The 24,836-nt window shown below is 35.3% G+C and overlaps 1 protein-coding gene across 1 annotated transcript in view; it reads right to left on the reverse strand.

Annotated features, from left to right (window-relative positions):
• Window positions 1-24,502, reverse strand: part of CIA30 (complex I intermediate-associated protein 30) — a 43,403-nt gene extending 18,901 nt beyond the window's left edge. Inside the window, exons 1-2 of the mRNA XM_072529821.1 lie at window positions 24,135-24,502; window positions 23,588-23,805 (exon numbers count right to left, since the gene is read on the reverse strand). Of these exons, the coding sequence (XP_072385922.1) occupies window positions 23,588-23,805; window positions 24,135-24,384 (468 nt within the window). The 5' untranslated portion in view covers window positions 24,385-24,502. The remainder of the gene's footprint in view (window positions 1-23,587; window positions 23,806-24,134) is intronic.
• Between the last annotated feature and the right edge of the window lie 334 nt (window positions 24,503-24,836).

A 24,836-nucleotide genomic window follows, 5' to 3' on the forward strand; every position in this document is an offset into this window, starting at 1 on the left:
GGATCAACTTATCTGCAACGGTGGCGGCCTTCTGGTCTGGAAGTGCGTAAATCTCGACCCACTTAGTAAAGTAATCCATTACTACCAACATGTACTTGCCTCCATTTTCACTTTCTGGAATTGGCCCAGCAATATCGAAAGCTATTCTTTCAAACGGGCTTCCAACATTATATTGTCTCATAGGAGCTCTCCTTTTTCGGTAAGGCCCGTTACTCGTAGCACAAATAGTACATTTCTTACACCAGTCTTTTACGTCGTCGGAACTGTTCATCCAATAAAACCGTTCCCGAATTCGCTGAAGGGTTTTCTTTACACCAAAATGCCCTCCTGATGGACTGTCGTGTAACTGACGAAGTACTTCGGCTATTCTGCTCTTTGGGATCACCAACTGTCTTCTCTTCTCTGAACCGTCATCATTTTCCAGGACTCGTTTGAGCAAGCCATCTTCCATGATAAATGAGTCCCACTGGGCCCAATACGTCTTAACTACTGAGCATATGTTTGACATTTCTTGCCAAGGTGGTCGACGGTTTTCCTCTTTCCATTTTCGAATTTTCTGTATAACTGGATCTCTTTCTTGTTCTTCTCTGATCTTAGTAGGCGTCCAGTCGTCGTTGACCATCGTTGTTCTTAGCACTGCTGCTTCCTTGGATTCCGTTTTGTTGCAGTGGGAATACTCTGCTGGGCATGGCCTTCTGGAAAGAGAATCAGCGTTTCTGTGGCTAACTCCGGCCCGGTGCTCAATCTTAAAATCGTATTCTTGGAGTCGTTCGATCCACCTGGCTATCTGACACTCTGGATTCTTAAACTGCATCAACCACTTAAGGGCGGCATGGTCGGTTCGGATTAGAAACTTTCTGCCATAGAGGTATTGATAGAAGTGCTCTACTGATTTAACTACTGCTAGAAGTTCACTTCTCGTGACGCAATAATTCCGCTCAGGTTTTGAAAGAACTTTACTAAAATATCCGAGGACTCGTTCCTGTCCTCCTTGAATCTGAGACAGCACTCCTCCAATTCCCACATTACTTGCATCCGTATCTAAGATGAACTCTCCTTCTGGCAGTGGATACCCTAAAATTGGTGCTGTTATTAAATGCTTTTTCAAGGTCTCAAAGGCATTTTGGCAGTCTGTATCCCAGCGGTAATCTCTTGCTTCCTCCGTAAGTCGCGTTAATGGTTTAGCGATATCTGCAAACTTCTTAATAAACCTCCGGTAGTAAGTACATAGTCCAAGAAAACTTCTCACTTGATGTTTGTCAGTTGGTTTTGGCCATTCCTTAATGGAATCGATTTTTCCCTTATCCACGACCACTCCTTCTTTACTGACTATATGACCCAGATAATTGACTCTACTTTGAAATAACTGGCACTTCTTGGGGTTTAGCATCAATTGGGCAGCTTTAAGTCGATTAAAAACGTTTTCTAAATTCCTCAAATGATCTTCGAATGTCTCCCCAAGACGATTATGTCATCTAAATAAACCAGGCATGTTTTCCAAGATAACCCTCTCAACACATTTTCCATAAGCCTCTCAAATGTCGCAGGAGCATTACAGAGTCCAAATGGCATAACGTTGAATTGCCACAATCCAGATCCTGTGGTGAAGGCTGTCTTTTCTTTATCTACTGGGTCCATTTCTACCTGCCAGTATCCAGACTTAAATCCAAAGTAGAAAACAATTTACTTCCAGCCAATGTGTCATCGATCCGAGGCAGAGGATAACTATCTTTCTTGGTAACGTTGTTCAGCAAACGGTAATCCACACAGAACCTCGTCGTTCCGTCTTTCTTCTTAACCAGGACCACCGGAGAGACCCATGGGCTTGTAGAAGGTTCTATCACCCCGTCTTTCTTCATTTCCTGAACAATCGTTTCAGCTTCCTCTCTTTTCGCCTGTGGTAATCGTCGAGCTGTTTGACGAATTGGCTTAGCATTACCAGTATCAATTTTATGCTTAACAACGGTAGTTCTTCCCGTCTTTCCTCCTTTCGGTACGAAAATATCACGATACTGCCGAAGAAATTCCCTTAATTTCCTTTTCTCCATCTGATTTAGAGACTGTCCTGCAACTGCAACCATTTGGTCGAATTTGTCGTTGGAATTATCAGATGTTGTCGCCTGACGGATTATGGATGTCACAGGTACACAAGTTCCTACTTTTGTCTCTTTCTTGATGGTCACTGGGTAGTAGTTGACATTGATAAGTCTCACAGGAATTTCCTTAGCCGAAGTCACCAATTCCTTTCCAATTATGATTCCACGGCCAACCTCATCGTCGTGGTTCCAAGGCTCCATCACAACAGGTCTCCCTTCGTCCACAATTCCCTGTAGCCGCGCTACTATGATTTTTCGCTTCTCGCAGGCACGATTGTATCTTCTGTAATGGCTGCTTGCACAGTGTTGTCATTATGTGGATGGAGAAATACCTCCTCGTTGCCAACTTTGATTACCTTATTCTTAAAATCCAATTGGAATCCATGCATATTCATTACGTCCATTCCTAATATAACATATTCTTCGATGTCAGCAACTATAACAGTATGGACGAACTTTTCTGCTCCAATTCCCAATTGTACCTGGATTTCTCCATGAATGTTAGCATTTTCACCTGTAGCGGTCCGAAGTCGCAACCTCGTTGGTAACAGTTTCTTTCGGCTGTTTATAACTGTCGGGCGTATAATGGTTCTGGTCGCTCCGGTATCCACCAACAACGTATGCTTTTTACCATTTATGTCTCCATCTACATATACACTATCTTCACGACATTTCAAAGAAGCTATTAGTGTGAGAGGGTCTTTGGAAAAGTTCTGGGTCGAAGCTGCCCCCTAAGGCTGACCCGTTCTAGTTTTCCTGATGGTGAGTTTCTTGATTTGCGTCGTACCTAGGGTGCTTACAGGAGCTTCGTACGTGTCCTATTTCGCCACAATTCCAGCATCTGATGGTCTTCGTTTTCTTGTATGTCATGCTTTTTATCATATTAACGAGCTGGTCAAGTTTATCTTCATCTCGTTCCTCTTTTACAGTTCTAACTTTACTGTACCCGCCAGAGGCCTGCGTAGCTGACTCGTATTCGAGGGCGGCGGATAAGACATCAACCAGCGTTTTGTGACGAGCTAATCGCAGTGTTCTCTGCATTTCATGATCACGAAGACCATCAATAAACGTTTGAACGGCCAATTTTTCCATCATGTCTTCGGGAGCTGTTGGATAAGCATATCGTACTAATCTGGCAATATCTACCTCATATTCTTGAAGAGCCTCATCTTTCTTCTGTCTACGATTTTTAAGCTGTGACTGATATACATGCTCCAAATGTTCGTGGCCATATCGCATATTTAACCTCTTCTTCAGTTGTTCGAAATCATCGGTCTCCTCTACGGCTATGGTCTGAAGCACATCTAAGGCATCTCCTCGAAGAGCGATAGTCAGGTTTACAGCTTTTTCTTTTTCAGACCATCCATTTGCTCTTGCGGCTGATTCGAACGGTTTCATGTAGTTGTTCCATGATGATTTTCCGTCGAAAGTTGGGACTTTCACATGGACAGAACCTCCACTTCCTTCAAATTTCGGTCGTGTTTCCAACTTACATTTCGTCTCGTCTTCTTTTGTCTCCACTGTAATTGGATTGTTTCCTCTCTCTGCTGTCCCGGTTTCCTCCATCTTCCTTTCCATCTCTTTAATCTTTTCTTCGAAGGCCGACATATCGGCAGCAACTTGGTTTTTTAACGAAGACATTCTATCGTCGAGGGCAGACATCTCAGTAGTTACTTTAGAGATTTCCAAAGAGATATTAGCAGAGACTTTGCTTTCCAGCGAAGAAATCTCGTTAGAAACTTTGTCTTCCAAAGAAGCGATGTCGCCGGAAACTTTGTTCTCTAATGATGCGATGTCACCAGAAACTTTGGCTACATCACCAGAAACTTTCGAAATCGACGAGAGGACAGCATCTTCAAATATATAAGTCACTGGATCTAGTCCTTCTTCTAGCAAAGCGTTCTTTAGTCGTTGGACTAACTCAGCCTTTTTTCCGGTAGAAGGTAATTCTCTATCCTCGAGATGTCTTCTTAAATTCGTCACTGTGAGCTCATAAATCGTCGTCATTTTCACGATTTAAAAATATTCTCTTCGGAACAACACGTTATGATTGATTACTATAAGTCTAATTTACTTTGATTTCACTTCCGACACCATTTGTAATGAATTTTATTTAACTGCTTTCTTTATTTAATTTATAATGTCTTTATTAATTTATTATATTGTTCTTATTCTAGTTTATTAAAAAGCACGATAATTTATATAAGTTTATTAACCACTAATTAATACATAATTTATTTTAGGCGAACGTAACAATTAAAATCGCGGCCGCGGGTCTTCAGATATTAACTGTCCCTCCATATAAAAATGTTTTATTTACATACATAAATCGCCGTTATCTCGAAAAGTCTAAAACCTTCTTGAGTAGACTGGACGGCGAAAACGGTAAGGGCAAACTGGATTTCCCATCGACTCGCCTCGAACTTTGTTTTTATAGCATCATGTGTCAGGTAGAAATGACCTAGAAAAGACTCGAATGAATAGCATATCAGTAATAAACATATTTACCGTTTTTTGGGTCAGAATTTATCGTAACACTATTGATAGGTGCTGATAGTATTTTTTGTAAATCCTTATAACTGTGATTGGTTTCTTGTTGGCAGAAAACATTTATAGTTTTTGCTAAATCTTGTCTTTTTAAACGCGTGACGCTCACATGCGTCGTCAGCACTAGAGCATTAATGTTTCATCCATATGCCAAGAGACTCACATGTGCGTCTGTGATTTTTAAATTGCAGAAAGTCATTATTGTCAAAAGAAACATTTACTGGAAATTTTAATAGAAAACATATTACAATAATAATATTAATAATTATAAATTATTATCATTATGAAACTATACAAAACAATTTTCAACACAAAAGCCAGTCAGCTTTCATTCGTCGTGGTAGTTAGACGTGCGTAAGAAAGAAGCTTGTTTTTAAAACCGGTGTTTATAAATTAGCTATATAAATAAATATTTCGTGAACTTTAAAAGTAAATTAATTACGCCAAATAAAAAGCGAAATTCGGAAAGACATTAAAAACTTATGAGTGCAGTTAGCGGAGGCGATGCCTCCGATAACAATGTTTTAGAAACCCAAATGGATACAGAACATGCATCATCTTCAAAGGATGAGCTGTTAGGATTTCAAAATCTGGTTCCGGTTATACAGATAAGTACCACAAAACTTGATAATAATAAACCCATTATCGATAATGACTTTGCTAATGTACACACTTCAATAACAAATACCGTAAACAAAGAAGTAGGAACAAAAGGAGAGGAATTTCTTTACCGACAAAACGACTTGGGACCTCATTACGTGTATTTGGAAAATGATTCACCCGATTTTAAAGGCAGGTTAAAGGCTTTAAGGATAGGTGACATTATTATCACAAATTTTAAAGAAATTGATGAAAAAATTGTGAGCATTGACGCCGTAGGGAGAAATAAAATACGTATAAAATTTAAAGATTATAAATCGGCCAACTCTATCATATCTAAAAAAAATGAAGCAATATTTACAAAAAATAATTTAGACATATACATTCCTAAGTTTCTTGAAGTTAGACAGAGCGTAATAAGAGATATTTCCACAGAATTTTCAGTAGAGTATGTTAAAGACATAATCAAAATGTACGATTTAGACTGTAAATTTGAAGTCATTCAAGTCAAAAGATTAAATAGGAGGCAAGTAGATGAAAACGGTACTCAATATATTCCAACAAAAACATGTGTAGTTAGTTTTAGGTCACAGGTACTACCAAAATATGTAACAATCAACAAGGTACTAAACTTTAAGGTACTTAAACATTGCTTTAAGCTTTAATTGTCTAAGATTTGGACATACAGGGGGACAATGTAAGAGCAGGGCTAGGTGCGAAAAAGTCAGGAATCACACAACTCAAAAGAGTGTAAAACGACCGATATAACTCCAAAATGTTTTAATTGTTCGGGGAATCATTTTACTACAAATTTGAGCGCGTGTCAGGAATTTCAACGTCAAAAACTTGTAAAAGACACTATGTCTTCCAGTAATATTAGTTATCAAGACGCCAACAGACAGTTTCCCAGGAACTCCTATGCAAAAGCAACAACCATTAATACGGAACAAACTACAAACATTTCCTGCCTCAAAACTTTCCCTCCATTAAATCCCAATAATTATACACCCACCCAGCTCTCATCAAATTCAATTAACGAAATGTCAACAAATAACATATTTTGCAATAATTCAAATAATACAAATTCTAGAACATTTAAAAGACAGAGGCCAAATAGTCCAGATCCAACATTAATTTTGCATAATGAAAGTATAGCTTCCCCTAGATCTCAATTACCTAAGGGAGGAATATTAGACAGTATTAACTATAAAGGAAATATTAATAATAATTCAGTTATATCTCCTTCAGACCTAAGCATGATAAATTCAATATTAGAATTAGTTATAGAAATTGTCACAAAAGTTTTAGTAACAAAAAGTATAAATATAAATAAGGAAGAACTCGAAAACTTAGTCAAATTAACTATAAATGGAAACACGTCATCACATTCTCAGACCTCAACCATTCAATAAATATTCTTCAATGGAACTGCCGCTCAGCAGTTTCTAATAAAACTAACCTAGAATATCTACTAGATAGGGGCAACTACTCCGTTGCACTTCTATCGGAAACATGGTTTAAAGCAGGAAAATATTATAATTTTAAAGGCCTCAACAATATTCGCTGTGACCGGGACGACGGATATGGCGGCTCAGCCATTTTATTAAAATCAGACTTAATATACCAAGAAGTCTCAATTCCAACTACAATAAACTTTGAGCATACTTGTATCTCGGTTAATTTTCCATTTATACATAAAAAAATTTACTTCGTTTCAGTATACTTTAAACCGAGAACTAGAATATCATTACAACAGTGGATCAACTTTTTGGAACAAATTCCAAAACCATTCATAATTGGGGGCGACTTTAACGCACATAGTTTGGCTTGGAATGATGGATATGACGATATCTATGGCAAGATTCTTTTGGAAGCTATCGAACAATGCAACCTAGTAATTTTGAACGACGGATCACCTACATTAGCAAACAATAAGAAGTCAGCTGTAGACTTGACCCTCTGTACACAGGATCTGACGCACCTAATTACGTGGTCTACTTTAGAAGAACCTTATAGCTCTAACCACTTACCAATACACATACAATTTGGAAGGAATAGCCCGCTTGTGCAAATTAAACGGACAAAACATAACATATGGAGACTCAAGGCTGCTAATTGGGATGTATACACCGCTACACTTGAAGCTACAGAACCAAAATCATCACTAATGGGCATTATCGACAATATTAACAAAGCTGCCAACAAAGTAATTCCCTTACAAAAATCAAACACACAAAATAGAAATCATTGTTCGAAGGACTGGTGGAATGAAACCTGTAACATAGCTGCTAAAGCAAGAAAACAAGCTTACTTAACCTACACACATGCTCCAAATCTTAATAATCTAACAGAATATAAAAGACTTGATGCAGTAGCTAAAAAAACTTTCAAAGAAAAAAAGCTGGATTAATTATTGCCAAAATCTAAATCAAAATACACCAATTAAAGAAGTGTGGAACAAAGTAAACCGATATAAAAACCGAAAACAAGTAAATAAACCCCCAATAAACCCCAAAGAAGACTGGATAAACGAATTCCACACAAAAATCTCGCCCCGATGGGTTGAAAACAACATTACTCAACAAATAGCTACCGTAAATAGAAACACTTCTTTTCTACAATCACTATTTCAATTATGGGAACTCGAACAATGCATTAAATCAACAAATAATAAATCTCCCGGGGCGGATAACAGTTGCATAAAATGCCCTTAGGCCATAAGAAAGCCCTGTAAGAATTGTTCAATTCGATTTGGATAAAAAAGATTCCTTTTCCACCAATGTGAAAAGAATACATCGTAGTACCTATCAAAAAACCTGGAAAACAGAACGGAAATGCAGATTCATATAGACCCATAGCTTTATCATCGTGTATATTTAAAACCATGGAAAGAATGATAAAGAACAGGCTTGAATATTGGCTAGAAAATGAAAAAATATTACCTAACTCACAATATGCTTTTAGAAAGGGAAGATCTTCCTTAGAACCCCTAACGATACTAGTAAATGACATCTATCTAGGATTCACACACAAATACAACACTTTGGCTACATTTTTGGATATCACTTCAGCATATGATAATGTTCAAATAAATATACTAGAAGAGAAGCTTATCAACATTGGTCTACCAACCTCCTTTGCCAACTTCATAAAATCAGCTTACTCTAATCGATCAGTTTCCTTAAAGATAAATAAAGAAGTTTCGGAATCAAGAATATGTAGATCTGGATTACCACAAGGTAGTATCTTGAGCCCAATCCTCTACAGCCTGTACACAATGGACATAGAAAATGTTATATCACGTAAGTCCAAAATTATTCAATACGCCGATGATGTTGTTATTTACACCAGTAACAAATCAGAGGACAAATGTATAGAAAATATCAACACTGAATTTATAGAAATCCAAAAATGCCTAGACAACATGGGACTTTCCATATCCGAGTCCAAAACCAATATATGTATTTTCTCTAGAAATAGAAACAACTATCAAAGACCATTAACAATAGGAAAATATAAACTCCGTATTAGCAACTCTGTAAAATATCTTGGTCTACATCTAGATAGAAAACTATTATGGAAGGTCTGTATCCACCAAATTATCAAAAAAAACAAGTAATTCTATAAATATTTTAAGAGCGTTTTGTAGGGCAAAGTGGGGAGCAGATCCAAATACGGCTTTACTTTTCTACAAAACAATGGTACGATCAATAATGGATTATGGAAGTCAACTCTATGGAACAGCAGCAGATATACATCTAAATAAAATCGAGATACAACAAAATAAATGAATAAGAGTTTGCCTGGGATATCTTAAGTCAACACCCATAAATATTATGCAAGCTGAAGCCGTGGAACCTCCTCTTAAACTAAGAAGACAACTATTGAGCAGAAAATTTATGATAAAAACCATTTCCAAAAAAACTTCTTACCTCAATAGTATACAATCACTAACAGTTCAAGTTTTGAACCATAGATACTGGCACTTCAAGAAAACCCCCCTCATAGTAGAAACTTTCTCAAAAATACCTGATATTACAGATATACTTTATTCCAACCAACTCCCCCCGGTTCTAATTTACTCGCCTGAACAAATTTTTTCACGTGAAATTAGAACCTACTATTTTGAAAGTCAATAAGTAGCAAGATTCAATCAAACAAAGTTTAACGAAACAAAAAACAAATACTGGCCAAACTATGATTCTATATTCACTGATGGATCAACGTCAAAAGAATATACCAGTTGTGCCTTTTACCATGTGGAAGAAAATACTGACAAAAAATTTATTCTACCAAAGGAAGCTTCCATATACACTGCAGAATTAACAGCAATTGTACAAGCTATGAAATACATACTCGGCTCTAACCACGACAAATTCATAATATGTACGGACAGCAAAAGTGCAGTAGATAAACTTAAAAAAGTAAACATAAATAGATCAGTTAATCATATTGAAGCAAATATCCTGTATTTACATAATAAGATACACATCAAGAATAAAGTCGTCATATATCTATGGGTAAAGGGACACGCAGGTATAACAGGTAATGAAATAGTAGATGCCTTAGCAAAAACAGCCCCAACATCAGGAGAAGAACTAAATCTTAAACTACCCCCGTCCGACCTATTCTTAAACCAAAGAAACAAAATAAATGAGATGTGACCAAACCTACACAACGCTTCAACAACCGGAACAAACTTTTGTAAACACCAACAAAGAATTCCCAGAAAACCATGGTTTCACAAAATACCAAACAGAAACTTTGTCGCCACAATAAATCGAGTACGTGCTAATCATGCACTAACACCTTATTATAAGCACAAAATGAAAATTACAGACGATCCACGGTGTAGTTGTGGTAAAATGGGTACATTAGTACATGTTTTACTTGAATGTCCAATAAATAATGTAAACATTAATAAACTATATAAAAACTTAATTCACTACAAGATAAACTTCCAATAGACCTAAATTGTATTATTTTTTCAGGAAATAATGATATCCTTTATGTACTTCATCAACACATCATAAACTGTAAACTAAAACTGTAAAATTACTAACCAATTTTGTAAGCAATTCTGCGAAAGAAACTAAATGTAAAGCACACAAAGAGGGCTGAAACCTCCGAGGGGATGAACCGGGTTGACGCCCTAGCGCGGAAAAAAAAATAATAAACACCTTACACATTTTATATATTACTAACAAAACAAATGAATACATCATGCTCAGGTCTGATACTATGAAACATTTTACACAAATTAATGATTAAATCTAACATAGTCTGGCTAATTGGTTCTCGCCAAAGCCATAAATTCCACGGAGAAAAAGAAAAAAAAACAAAAAAAAACCTTACCTCTTTTTCTCTTTATCCGACCTTTACTATCAACATTTAAAATTGCTGAAATATTGTGCTTGTCTGTTGTTTGTTGATGTATGTATGCTGGAGTAACCAATACTATTTCAGAATTTTTTAAGAGATGTCTGACAATTTCTAAACGATATTCATATAAATTCATTTTTCTACCAGTGTATGGAGTATAACTTTTGTACAATGAGAATTTAATAACAAAACTTGAAATATGTAAATACCTATTTTTTTATACCATCTGAGCGTCTTTCGTTCACATGGATAGTAAACGAGCATTTGATCTTTTCGATCAACACCACTCATAAACTCATTATATTTGGATATAGGTAGGGGTTTTATTTTTATTTGGTATCTTTTGTTTTCAGTTTCGATAATATCATTTTTAAAGTCCGTGGATATGTACATAACTTCTCTTTTACTCTCCACTTTCCTACTAAAATGCCATCTTTGTATTGCCTACTGTCAGTCCTTGTGCTAGTTTAGCTTCTAAAACTTTTTTAGGGTTACCTTTTCTCTTGGAAATTAAAGTTCCTGTGCAGAAGGTATTGTTTTGTAAAGACGTTTTTGCTAAATCAACACTTCCATAAAAATTATCTATAAAAAGAGAATGCCCATCGTTAAGTTTATCTCCCATTAGTTCTAAAACTACTTTTTCAGAGTGGTCTTTTTCACCTGCAGAGTCATAACGTCCTGTATATAATGTCATACAAAGCGCTAAGCCGTTGGGTTCTGCCAACACATACAATTTAGGTCCGTATTTGTGACGTTTGCTTTTTATATATATTGGAAAAAATAATCTACCACGCCACAATAACATACTTTCATCAAGGTTGTAACGAAATATTTTGCCTACCACATAGGGTATAATTATAGGTGGATTGAAAATTGGGACAGAAGTTACTGGGGTGGAGATAGGGCAAGCAAAATAAACGATACTTGTGCGAACGGCACTCAGTGTTTATTTGGAGAGCTGGGTCGTGGATAAGTGAATGGCAAGGGGGTTGGATTGGGTCAACTACAAATAAATCAAACAAATGGGTACTTACATGAATCTCCTAGACAAATGGGTTACAAAAACAACAAGAAAGGCATCTAGCTATTTAAAATAAGGACGCCGCTTCGAAGAATCCTTGTCTTGCTGGATAAAGGAAAAAGGCTCTTCCTTCATAAAAAAGAAACATAAAAGGAGACTTTTCTAAAATAAATAGACAAAATGGTTCAGAGAAATAAATTAAACATTTATTACTGTCTCACCACAAACAGCTACAAATATAGATAATACATAAAGACTATATTAATAGTCACAAAAGTAAATATAAAAATAACACAGAAAAGCTTACATGTCCTTTTTGTTTACAAGATGCTACAAAACTTACAAAAAAATTGTTACTGAGCTATAACTGTGGCAGAAATAAATTATTACAATTAAAAGATATCTTTTTAGATGAAAACATTCATAAAGGTTAACCTTTTTCTAAAAACTAAAACAAATTAATGACAAAAATAGTAAAGCAAGCTGTCATATGTCGATATTTAAAAACTGGAAAAATAAAATGTCCCTAAGATTTATAACTTTAATTATTACAAAATTTTTAAATTATAAAAGCAATTATTAGGAAAAAATATCCATCTTTACTTTAAAAGTTTAACACAAAAAAAGTTACCTGGATTGCACTAAATTTCTTTACTTAACATATTTTCTGAGGTCGGAAACTGGATCTTCTAACATCTCTGCCACTGCAACAAAAAACTACATATCCACTGCGAATTACATGCTGAAACGCTTTCTCAGCACACTGAGGATTGAGGTTGAAACGGACGGCACTGGATATAGCCTGGAAACGGCTTCTTAAAAAAACTGGAAACTAGCCGGTATTTTTCAGAGCTGTTGCACACGACACAAATCTCTTAGGTGCTTTGAAAAAATAGAAATAGTGATTACTTTTCCAAATTTGACATATTACATAGAGCAAAATTTACTATTTTCAACAAATTTTGCCGACTTCTGCAAACTACATAACGACGTGTGTCTTCAATGGGCCATCTTCCAAACCTCTTGAATTTCCCTCGACCTCGGTCTAATACCGGCCGGCTACCTATGCCGCACTTTTCCCCCGCATCAAAAGGGGACTAGCGAACCCTAAATTATTGTTAGACCGCTTCAAAACTATCGTAAAATAACCTTGAATCACTTCCAGTTTTTAAAATCGTAGAAATAAACACGTATTATATTGATTATTTTAACTTCGTAACCCGATTCTTTCTTTGGGAGATTTGAATGTAAAAAAAGACATTAAAATTTATATATAGCCCAGGAGTATACTACAAAATTTTTATACTTGCATTTTAAAGAAAATTATTATGCTGCAAGATATAGATTTTTTCCTGCTTGATATATTTCAGCCATTATATAATTGAAGTAATTTAAAAGTGATTTAATTTTATAGTTTATCTTCTATTATACCCTCTTCTGGATTTCTGGCAAAATGGACATCTCAAAATAAGCAAGTAACGATCTCGGCTCATATTATTATGGAAACATTTCAATTGAAAAAGAGGATCGGTATTCCAGTAGTCCCAGATTCTATTATTTTTCCATGTTCCCATATGCAATGTAAGTCCAAAAAGTGTTTTTAAGTTCGTTAACAGACACAGGCTTTCATTGATTTATACGTGAATGTTCTGCAACACCGGATAAAAATAACGATTCGGCATAAACATTTGTTTCCTGCACTATCATCTCAAAAAAGGACTCCTGTATATTTTCATTCCTATCTGCATTTCCATGTTACGCTTCAACCAATCCAGAATAATCATTTTCTTCTTCAATTTCCAAAAAAAAAGCAACTGTACAAGAAAATCTAATGCTGCAAAATAATTCTGTTGGTATTCTAAAAGGTTAATATTAGAAATAAACATTTCAAAACATGTATACAAATGAAGTTATGATATAATTTTTAATTCATTTCTCAAATCTCGTATTGGAATCATAGCTGTACTTTATAATAAACATACATGTGTCTTCATCTGACAGAACTACACTATTATTGGATTCACTGAATTCATCTTCACTAGATCAATTATTATTTAATATATTATATAATTGATCAGTACTATAATATTTTCATCTTTTACAATTTGAATTATTTGCATTCATTTTACCACACGAAGTACTGTATTTCGATCCTTTACAGTGTCAATGATTATTTGCATTTATTCTAACAAACGTCAATAGTTTGATAGTTTGACAACTAAAAAGCATGGCAACCTATTATGTAGGTACGGAATTATGTAATAGATACGGTTTTAATAAAAAAATAAAATAATAAAATTGTAATAGATACGGATTTCGGTTGTTGACTGTGATAATCAGCATTATCTTTTCTAATAATATAATAAGTATCCAAAATAAAAAAGTCTAATAGCAAAAAATAGAATAAGGTTAATTTAAATTTAGAAAATATATTAATTTAATAAATTTGATATGGCAAAATAAAGATAATACAGAAACTAAATTTAAATAATTTTATGAATTAGTTTTTGTACTTGGAAATAAGATTTTCTTTTTTGATTACCGGTGGCTTTACATAAATAAAATAAAATAAAAAAGCTGTTGTTTTTTATTTTTATAGTGTTGGTGCAAAACAGAATTATTGTGAGTCCATCTTTGGAAGCCTTACTTGCAGTGATCATTTCTTCTCTTAGGGTATAAGTTATGTTAGATAATGCTTTCGTCGAAATAAAAATAATCCCGACTCATCTGCTTTAAAATATCTTGCGGCGAGTATCGCTTTAATAAATTGAGCAGTTTTTCCTTTCAATTCAGAAACCACTAAGTAATTTTAAGCAGCTGTTTCGTCATATATAAATTTGAAGCAACTATTTTGTCGTTTTCAAAATTTCACAAGCCTAGAAGAAATAGAAGCCTTCATATCAATGCTTAGTTCACTTGAACTTTGTACTGCTTTTCTTTGAATAATTTTACCAGAAACAATATTATTTTTTAACCCCAATTTACGAAGCAAATCGAAAATAATTTGATTTAATACAGCACCCGAGAAGAAATTACCGAAACACAAGTGAAATTGAAGAAGGTAATGGAAACATTCTAAAAGGAGAAAAAGAGTATAAGAGGGTATAAAGACATGATATAAATACATGATTATGTATAATATATAAAAATGCCGTTGCCGGTCTGGCAGGACCAACCTGTCACTTCTGGAACAGCTTCATATAAACGACAGGCTAATAAAAAACCGAGACTACCTAAATTGCTTTAGCCATAAAAAGGGGAACTATGGAACTATTGGTAGTAGAAGGAAAGATAGAAAATGTTTTTGAGAACCGCTTAATAAATAGGTTAACAGATAGTTTCCTCTACAAACTCTTCCAAAAAGTAAACTTTTATTCACAAAGGTATTTATGCTAGACAATATTAAACATAGGTATCTTAAAAACTCACATGCGCGTCATCAGCATATAACTGAAGCGATGTCTTGACGCTCATAGGCGTGATTAGCATGCAACGTGTTAAGGTTAGGTTGTATCGCTCCGTGTTTTGTGCCAAATTACAAGCGAAAAAGGTAAATTTAATTAGTCAAATATATTTAACTTAGTTCTTAGCTAGTTAATTAACAACATTTTAATAAATATCCTCATAATAAAAAAGTTTATTAGTAAAAATTGTACTGAAACTTAACCATGAAGTTGCCATTGTTCTTTGTAACTAACATACGTATCCAAATTCAAGTAGATAAACGGTATTTATTTAAGTAAAATTAATAATCCAATGAAGACAAATTATAGTAGCTTAAATTTTTGTTTTTATATTTATATTATATTAGTTCTTGGCATATTATTTAGAATTATGTTCTTCTATATATCTATGCATAAACTTATTTTATGTGAGTTAATTAAAAATAAACAAATATTTTATGTTTGTTTTTATTTCAGATAATATGGACTGGGAACTAGAAGATAGTCAGCAATCTGATAAAATAGAGGATTACGATGGCCTTTTCTCGAATGCCGAACTAATGACTGCATTTGACGAATATCAATCAAATATGAAGAATGGTCGTAAAAGTTTCAATATTAAGGACCATAGAGAGAAAACTCCTAAATTGCTGTTCTCATCTCCGGGAGCTTCAACATATGCGAATTTTTCGTTAGATAAGGGAATTTTAACCATACACAATAAAGAAATCCATACCGAAAATGCATTAACATCATTTACTGAATTGAAAACCGTTCCTTTGGTTTGTAGTATATTTGAAAAAGAAAATGAGTCAGCTAATTTATCTTCTATTCATTTGGAGGGTAGTATATCCGCCGAAGAAATTGTAGCTGAAATTAAAATTGAAGACATTGAATTAGAGGAGACTCCTACAAATAGAACTAATGACCCTGAAATGGATGGTACTAATATAGAACCAGCTAGTTCATCATCTGAAGATGCGAAAAGGACTCTTTTTGATGAAAATGCATATGCACTAAAGAAAACTTGTCAACAAAAAGGAATGGAAAAAACCTAAAAACAAAAATTTGAGGATGCAAGGGGAAGCGTATTTAGGGTATCGAAGAACCAGAAAGGGAAAAATATATCAACATGTTGAGAGAGGTCAACGAAAAATGGGATCACCCTGTTCTTCTGATATGTGATGAAAATCGAAGGTTACAGCCTGTAATGAAATTACCGAACAGAAGAGGCAAGAACTTTTTAGTTCGTTTTGGAAAACCACGACATGGGACAAACGAAAAACATTTATTGTAAATACAGTTGAAACGACGTATCAAACGACGAAGAAGCCAAGCTGATAATTCTAGACGCCACTCATCGCTACATTTCCTAATTATTAATGGGACTAGAAGACAAGTTTGTTGTAACTTCCTTAAGTACATTTGGTATTAAAAAATGGACTGTACGCTACTAGCTTAACTTTAAAGAAAATAGTGATGGTATTACTCCTGCTTCTAATGTTACTTACTCAAAATCTACAGAGACTGCTGCAAAGCAGCACACAAAGGACAAAGATTTCGTTAAAAGTTTTTTCAATTATCTACCAAAGATGCCGTCCCATTATTGCAGTCAAACAACAACAAGGAAGTACTTAGAGCCTATCGTAACATCATTTTCGCAACTGTACAGTCTTTATCTCCAAAGATTGCCACAAGAAAATTTTAAAAAAGTCAGTAGATTTACTTTTGAATCGATTTTTAAAAAAGAGAATTTGTCACTGTTTAATCCGAGGAAAGATTTATGTTGTGCTAATAAAAGTGGAAACATTTCTGAAGCAGTATAATATACATATACGAAATAGCACCAATTGAAAAAGGACAAGACAAAGAAAGAGCTTTAAAAGGTGAAGCACATGTGTTTATGCAAGATCTGCAAGCCACTAAATAGCCCGATGACCCAAGCCAGCGCATTTTATTACAAAAAAAAAGTTATATTTACATAAATTTACTATGTATAACCTACACACTCATGAAGCGGTTTGTTACCGGTTCGACGAAACAGCCACAGAATTGGTATCCTCTTCATTTGCTTCTTGCATTATACATAATTTGGAAAACGCTTTGCAAGAAAAACAGTTACCAGTTATCCTTTGGTCGGATGGCTGTAACTATTAAAACTGAAATACAGTTTTATCTAACGCACTGCTACACTTTGCAGTAAAGAACGGAATATTACTCGTACTTACTATCGAGCAAAAATTTTTGACCAAGGGACATACGCAGATGAAATGTGATTCCGTTCTGATATTCTGATATTCTGTTCTGATTCTGATATTACAAAAGAGGCCCGATGTAAACCATTTCCATATAGAAGTTACTATCTGGACTAATAAGTTTTTTCAAGATTATTCCCAGAAATTTTTTTTAATTTATGACTCCATAAGACCAGGTAGATCAGCTGGTGATCCAACCGTAGGGGATATTAAGGCCATAAAATATAGTAACGGGGAAATAACTGTAAAAACGAATTTTAATCACTATTTTGACTATTCTGCTTTACCAAAAAGACCAAAAAAAATTATTAACAAAACAAACTGCAATTATGTAATTTCGCTAAAATAATGATATACCCTTTTAAACAATCAAGAACTTAATCATTTAGGTCAAAATTGTGTTATTTTATTGATAACTTTTCTAATTAATTAGTTTTTACTGGCTCCTGAAAAATTACCTTTTTGGCACTTAGGCGGTTTTGGTTCTTCAACGACGATATGTTAGATTATTTTTTTGTAGTAATTTACACTAATGTAATCTTCGTGCAGTATCAACAAGAAAATAAATGTGTAACTTTAAAACTTTGATCGCCAGTAACTCAAAATGGCATCCGCACAACATAGAACTTTGTTATTCCAAAGCAACGAAATATAGATATATAAAACAAAACTAAGGTTTAAGTATGTGATATTTGACACCAATCCAGACAAAGTCCACTGGGTATCGGGATAGGTTTTGCATTACTAAATTGTATCTTTATGGATATTTCGTTCGCTGCAAGTTTTACAGCGTTTTCTCATAACTTTTCCCTTTAGATCTTTTACCTCTCGTTTTGTTACTAGGTGATGTTTTGTAACATGTTTGGTTTCAGAATAATTAATTTTTAAAAGTGATCTAACGAGTTCTAAACGAAACTCGTAAAGACCTATCTTTTTTCCAAAATACTTGTATAGTACGTGGGCATTTGTAACCATCATCTGCTAATATGTATAAATATTTTTGTTGCCCATCGTACAGTTTTTCGTTGACACAGATAATAGGCAAGCATCTGGTCTTATTGGTCAATACCAGACATATTTTTATTATCTTATAATAGGATCTGGTTTCATTACATGCTGACCTCTTCTTGTTGTAACTTGTTGTAAGGTGTTTTGACATTATATTGTTATATAGCAAATGTCTCTCTTATCCTTCCATTTGCCAACTAATATCCCCTTTCGGCAACCTGTGTGGCATATCTGGTAGTCTCATTACATATTTGCTGCAAACATTCATCTGTAAGTAGCATTCGAAAAAAAGTGAACTCGATTATTATCGGAAACTTGTATTAGTAGCTCCTGGTGCTTTAAAAAGGGGAAATTTTTCGTACCATCAAAATTTTCTTCCCATTTATCGCTTCCGTCAACTTCAACGAGCAACCTAGTCTACAATTAATATTTGCATCTAAATTTTATAACATGTGTTCCGTATCCTCAATAAGTGCTGCAGGTAAGTTATTTTCAATTTCATCCTCAGATTCTTGTAAATACTCACAGTCTAAATCAAGCAAGTCATTAAATTCTTCATCGCTTGCTTCTAATAATCTCAACAGTTCTTCATCTTTTTTTTTGGGAGGTGAGAATCTTCAAAAGACCTCTGGGAAGGTGTCCCAGGTGTGTTGGATTCGGACGACTACGCCTTACCGTAGTTGACCGCCTACCAACTAAACTCACCCCCTCTTTCTCCAACCGACGGGCCTGGGACCGCTCTTAGCGAGCATTACCATCTGACCCGTCAGCTTTACTCATAACTCCCATCTCCGTCTGCGCTCCGTGATTGCCATAGCAACACAGTCGCGCCACCCCACCCACGTCTGCACCGGACTTGTGCAGAGCGATAGGCAGGAAGGAGCGACCGCGCTGTTATTTTAACCATCTTGAACTTAACGAGAAAGATCAGACAACAGGTACAAGCAACTCCAGACATTCATATTCCACCCCCGGGGAGTGGTACATTCATTTCTCCATCTACACCAGCCCATTATATAGGTAATAGGCTGTTCCAAAAGGAGACACACACCGTACAGTAGATACAAGTAGAGACAAAACAAAACAACACGTATGATAATTGATTTCTGTAATGTGGTCAAGTTCTTTGATAATTGATTTAAGATTTTGGCGTCAGTAGCGGAAGCTGAATAGTGGCTCACCCCACTGACGCCGACAGATACGACACATTAAAATAAACAGTTCACCTTTGTTGAATTCTCCTCTCTTTCTCTTCCTTGTGTTTTATGGTTTCTGTCACAAAACCAATGATCAAGTCAAAGATTCTTTTGTTTTCAATTGCTTTATTCATTAGTTCATGTGGCTCGCCTAGAGGTGACCTAAGGCCCAGCTACAGTAAAGTTCGCCCCACATTGTATGCAGGGCATACGAATACCACATGATGCGCGTCATCCACCACTCCACAATCGGGACACAGATCGTCCTCGGTCTTCTTTATTCTATATGTATTGTATAGGACCGGAAAGATCCATGTCCCGTCATAAATTGGGTGAAGTAGTAGTTGACACGTCTGTGTTACCTTACATCTGGGATAAGGGCCCTTGTCCAGGCAGCCTTGTCTGTTTCCCTTGACCATTGGTCCTGCCAGATCTCCAAACTCCTTTTTCTTTCTTGTGTTCCTGAACCTAAAGCTCCATTGCCCCTTTGGTGCATCCGAACCCTTTCATTAGCCAGGTTATGCACCGGTACAGCACCGGCCACTACTTGTAAGGCAATGGTTGATACGGTCCTGTACGCGCTGCATACCCTGATCAACGGTTTCCTCTGCGTCCTAAGAAGCATGTCTTTATACGAGTATTTTGCTTTGTTGACGATCTCATGCCACACTGAGGCCTCATATAGTCAGATGGACATGATTGACTGTAGAATAACTGATCTTTTGTGTGACCCGGGGCCTCCTATATTCGGCATTATCTTATTAAGGGTCGAGGTCCTCTCTTCCGCCTTCCGACATGCTTCTTGTATGTGGTGTCTGAATGCCGTTTTGTCATCTAGTATAATTCCCAAGTATTTTACGGTCTTCTGGGGTCTTATTGCTTCATTTACTTTGTTTATAATACCCCAATTCATATCTTCTATAAGTAGGGCTAGGTCGTCTGCGTATGCAATAGCCGTTAATCCTTGTGTTTTGTTTACTTCTAGTACCCCGTTGTATAAAATATTCCATAGTATGGGTCCCAAGACTAACCCTTGGGGTACTCCAGCAGTCATTTTCATCTTATTTTTCTTCGATATGCATACGCTTCTTTCGATAGGTAGTCCCTTATTATATTGGACACATATTCCGGGGTCCCAAGTCTGACAATCTTGTCTACGATGAGACCCCAGTTCGCTAAATTGAGGGCGTTTTTAATGTCCAATAAAACAAGTACCACCCATTTATTTTTGCTTGTTTTCATCGCGTTTCTTATCCAGATCGCGACGTCGACTGCTGATCGACCTTTTCTGAATCCATATTGTTGGTTGGATAGAGCTCTCTTATCTGCCAACACGCCTTCCAGCCTCTTCTTGACAAGATTCTCATAGAACTTGCCAAGGCAGTCCAGAAGGCATATTGGCCTATAAGAGGATGCTGAATCGGGGGGTTTCACAGGCTTTAGGATCAAAATCAGATTTGCTTCCTTTAGTTCCCTGGGAAACTCTTGCTTCCGCAGTAGATCGTTAAATATTTTTCTGATAAAACCTGGTTTCTGTTGTTGCTATCTTCAGTGCCTCCGGTGGCAGTCCATCGGGGCCGGGAGCTTTCCCTGTCTTGATTTCCTGACCAGCGGTCTTTATTTCTTCTTCTGTGAATTCCTCCGCCACCGCAGGGGAGACCTTCAAGAAGTTTGTTCCTCCCTGGTGGGAAAGAGGAGCTCCGCCGTTTCTCGCCGCTTGTCCTCGTCTAAATTGTATGGAGCAATCATCTTTAGTGACTTCATTGTTATTTTATATGCGTCGCCCCATATGTCGTCTTCTAAAGCATTTATTAGGTTCTGCCAACTTTCTTTTTTTATTGTTTCTTTTTTACTGTTTTGTATACTTCTTTGAACTCGTAGGCGTCCTGCCTTCTAGTAAAATTCCTGCGAGCTCGGAGACACTCCTACCGTAGGCCTTCAATCTCATTCGTCCACCAGTAGGGGTTCTTTCTTTGTTCCTTTTCTTTACAGTGGCCAAGTCAACAGCGTTCTCTAGTGCCTTTCTGAGTTGGTCAAGGTCAGATATTTCTTCTTCGTTTATTTTTCTGACCTCCGATAGGTACACATGCTTAAATGTTTTCCCAGTATATCCTATCGGCCGTCTTATGTTCCGCCCCTTTACCTTAATTTCGTATGTAATGTATCGGTGGTAGGTGAATAATTGATCGTCGAGGATGTCCCAGTTTTGTATTCATCTGGATAGCCCTTCACTTGCAAAAGTTACGTCAATGTGTGTTTGGCTGGCCCCTCTTATAAAAGTTGATTTATTATTATTGAGTACCTGGAGGCCAGCCTAGGCTATCCATTCGTCCCATATCTTCCCTTTTTCGTAATTTGCGGGAGAGCCCAATTGTCGAGATTTAGCATTTATGTCCTCGGCGATCATAATTTGTTTTTCCCTAATGGCAGTGTTCATTATTTCGTCTACGTCTACTATATCCTTATATTCTCTAATCCTAATATTTGGAGATATATAGCATGCCAGTAGGCTGAAATCACTCATTTTTATGAGTATGTGATTCCCACCCCTGACAATACCAAGCACTCCAAGATCTTTGTTTTGAAAAAACACCACATTTTTCTTGGTGTCTTGCACCCAGCCACCATCCCATGTAATTTTGTTGTTCGGTTCAGGGACAATGAGCAGGTCTGTTTCCAACATGCAGGCTTTTGCATGGACAAGATTGTGAGCTCTTTTCGCTCTGCCCATGTTCACCTGCAATATCCTTATACCAGGTTGATCTTTGAGGTTTATTTTAGGTTCAGTTCCCTAGAGATTCGATCTTACATTAGTGTTTCTGTTTATATGATCCTAAATTAGCTAAAATAAACAAATAAATATGAATAAATAAATAAATAAATAAACATATAGATAAAAAGGTGATTGTATAATTAATATGGACGGGAACATGAAAGATTAAAAGGATAAAATATATGTACAGAAAAGATAAAAACACCTAGGTAAAATTGGGACATACAACATGGAGAATAAATAAAAACAAATATTAAGATGTGTGAGACATTTAAACTTATGCAACATGCATAGAAACAATGGTTGGAAGATAAAGGGCAAGAGTTTGTGCACCTAGTAAACTAACCAAAGGAGATGTAAAAGAAACCAAATCATATTTACGGGAAACACTGAAAATATCTGGGTATTACCAAGCTTTATGATTCATGAGTCTAAAAAATAGGAGAAACATCGGAATTGAGAATTACTAATCTTTACATGGTTACTAATCTGATAAAATAATATGCATATGCAGAATTTTATGTACTGTTACTAATATTTACAATTATTATTACAAAGCCAAAAGATATAGACACCCTGTTGGGACAAAAAGCTGTTAGTCTGAGAACCAAGAACAAAATTAGAGAATTAATACTCCTAGTTACCTGCCTTTGAAATATAAAAGGCCATGTTGTAGTGTCAGTGAAATAATCCAAGATCATAAGCAATAAAAGTCTGAACATGCGAGAGTATCATCGGCATCTAGCTGAAATGGTGTAATATTATAATAAATAATATCATCACCATTTAAACATTAATTCTAAACTGTCATAGTTAATTAATTCAATTAATCATTATGAGAAGTTACATTTTTTGAATCTATATAAAACAGCATTTATAAATGATTTTTTTTTACAATAACTAAATGTTAAACTAAATATTGTTAAGAATTGTGGCTTATTCTCATATAGATAATAACAAAAATAGTTTATCATCATTTTTTAACAATTTTATGAAACTTATTTAAAAACCATTAGAATTTATCATCTTTTGAGCTTTTGTATCCAGTTTGTATACTGATATTCTACTATTGACTTTTTAAAACTGTTTATTTTTGGTATTTCAAAACTATTAATTTTTGTATAATTTTAATGATTTTATATGTATTGTTTTTATGGCAACACTGGCAATGTTAAGCTTGCATGGAGTGTCAAATACATTACTTATAGGTCACATTCATTGCTCCAAACTAATCATTGTCCCAAAGTTCAAAACACACTGTATTACCCTTGTTCTATGAGTCTTCATACTGCAATACCCTGAACGTTTAACTCTACCATCTTGTGGAACTCTCATAGAGAGATTTCCATAAAATAATGCTTTACCATGCTCTGTAAGAGTAAGTGAAGCTTTGCTATATCCTTCCCTATTATCACTATCACTTGTTATATTCCAGTTTTTCAGTGATTGTTCATTTCCAAACCTCCATTTAACATCGACTTCCCCTAAAAACAAAGTATTATTTGAAAATACAAATGACTGCAATTCATTTTATATGGGGCAGCTTATAGTGTACCAAAAGGCATGACTCCCAATGTTTTCTTTCTAATTATATGTGTGTGAATGAAGAAATCAGACTTTTACAGGAAGCTAAGACATGCATTCATGCTTTCTGGTGTATAATAATATACTACCCTCTATAAAAATTAGTGCTATAAGTACCTACAGATTTCTTTTTAAAAAATATTTTTAAATACTAAGTACTATGTGGTAATGATTTAATTAAAAGAAAAAAGTTATACTTTTACTAAACCATATTTGAAAATCCATTCACCTGGTCTGAATATGAGGATAGGATCATCTTCAAATCTCTCTTTAACTTCTTGGGTCCAGAGCTTAATTTCATCCTTTAATTCATGTAAGCCTTCCCTTAGACGATCTTTTAAAGGAGGCATGTTATCTTTGTTTCTATAACCACCCTTATCATCTCGTTCCCAAAAAGCATTTAATATAGGAGATATATGAAACGTGCGTTTACATTGTCTATGGAGTGGATATCTAACGAATTTCCACATAGAAAACATTATGCAGTTGTTCGGCTAAATTGAATTTTAGGTCAATGAAAATGAAAATGAACATAACCTTGGGCTTGGGCCTTGGCATCGAATTATTATGTTTGTGCGTCACAGTGTTGCCATATTTTTTTGTATAAAGTATAGGAGTTTTTAAAATAGAAAGATGGGAAAATCCCAGTAGTTGGCTGTATACCATCGTTTAAAAAACTTATACAGAAGTAAAACACTTCACATTAGATTCTAACTCGATGGTATATACCATGATACTATGATTAAGAAGATAAGATATTGCGCATAAGTCGTGACGTAATTGGAGAGTTGCACGTTTGTAATGTCAGTTTTTTGTATGTATCAATAAATAATCTTTAATAAATAATTTGGAGATATCCTTTTGTGTACGATTATTGTAATTATTAAACATTTATTTAATATTATTATTTTGCTAATTGAATAATTTCATC

This window comes from Diabrotica undecimpunctata, chromosome 4, assembly GCF_040954645.1.
Source record: "Diabrotica undecimpunctata isolate CICGRU chromosome 4, icDiaUnde3, whole genome shotgun sequence".
Classification (NCBI taxonomy): Eukaryota; Metazoa; Arthropoda; class Insecta; order Coleoptera; family Chrysomelidae; genus Diabrotica; species Diabrotica undecimpunctata.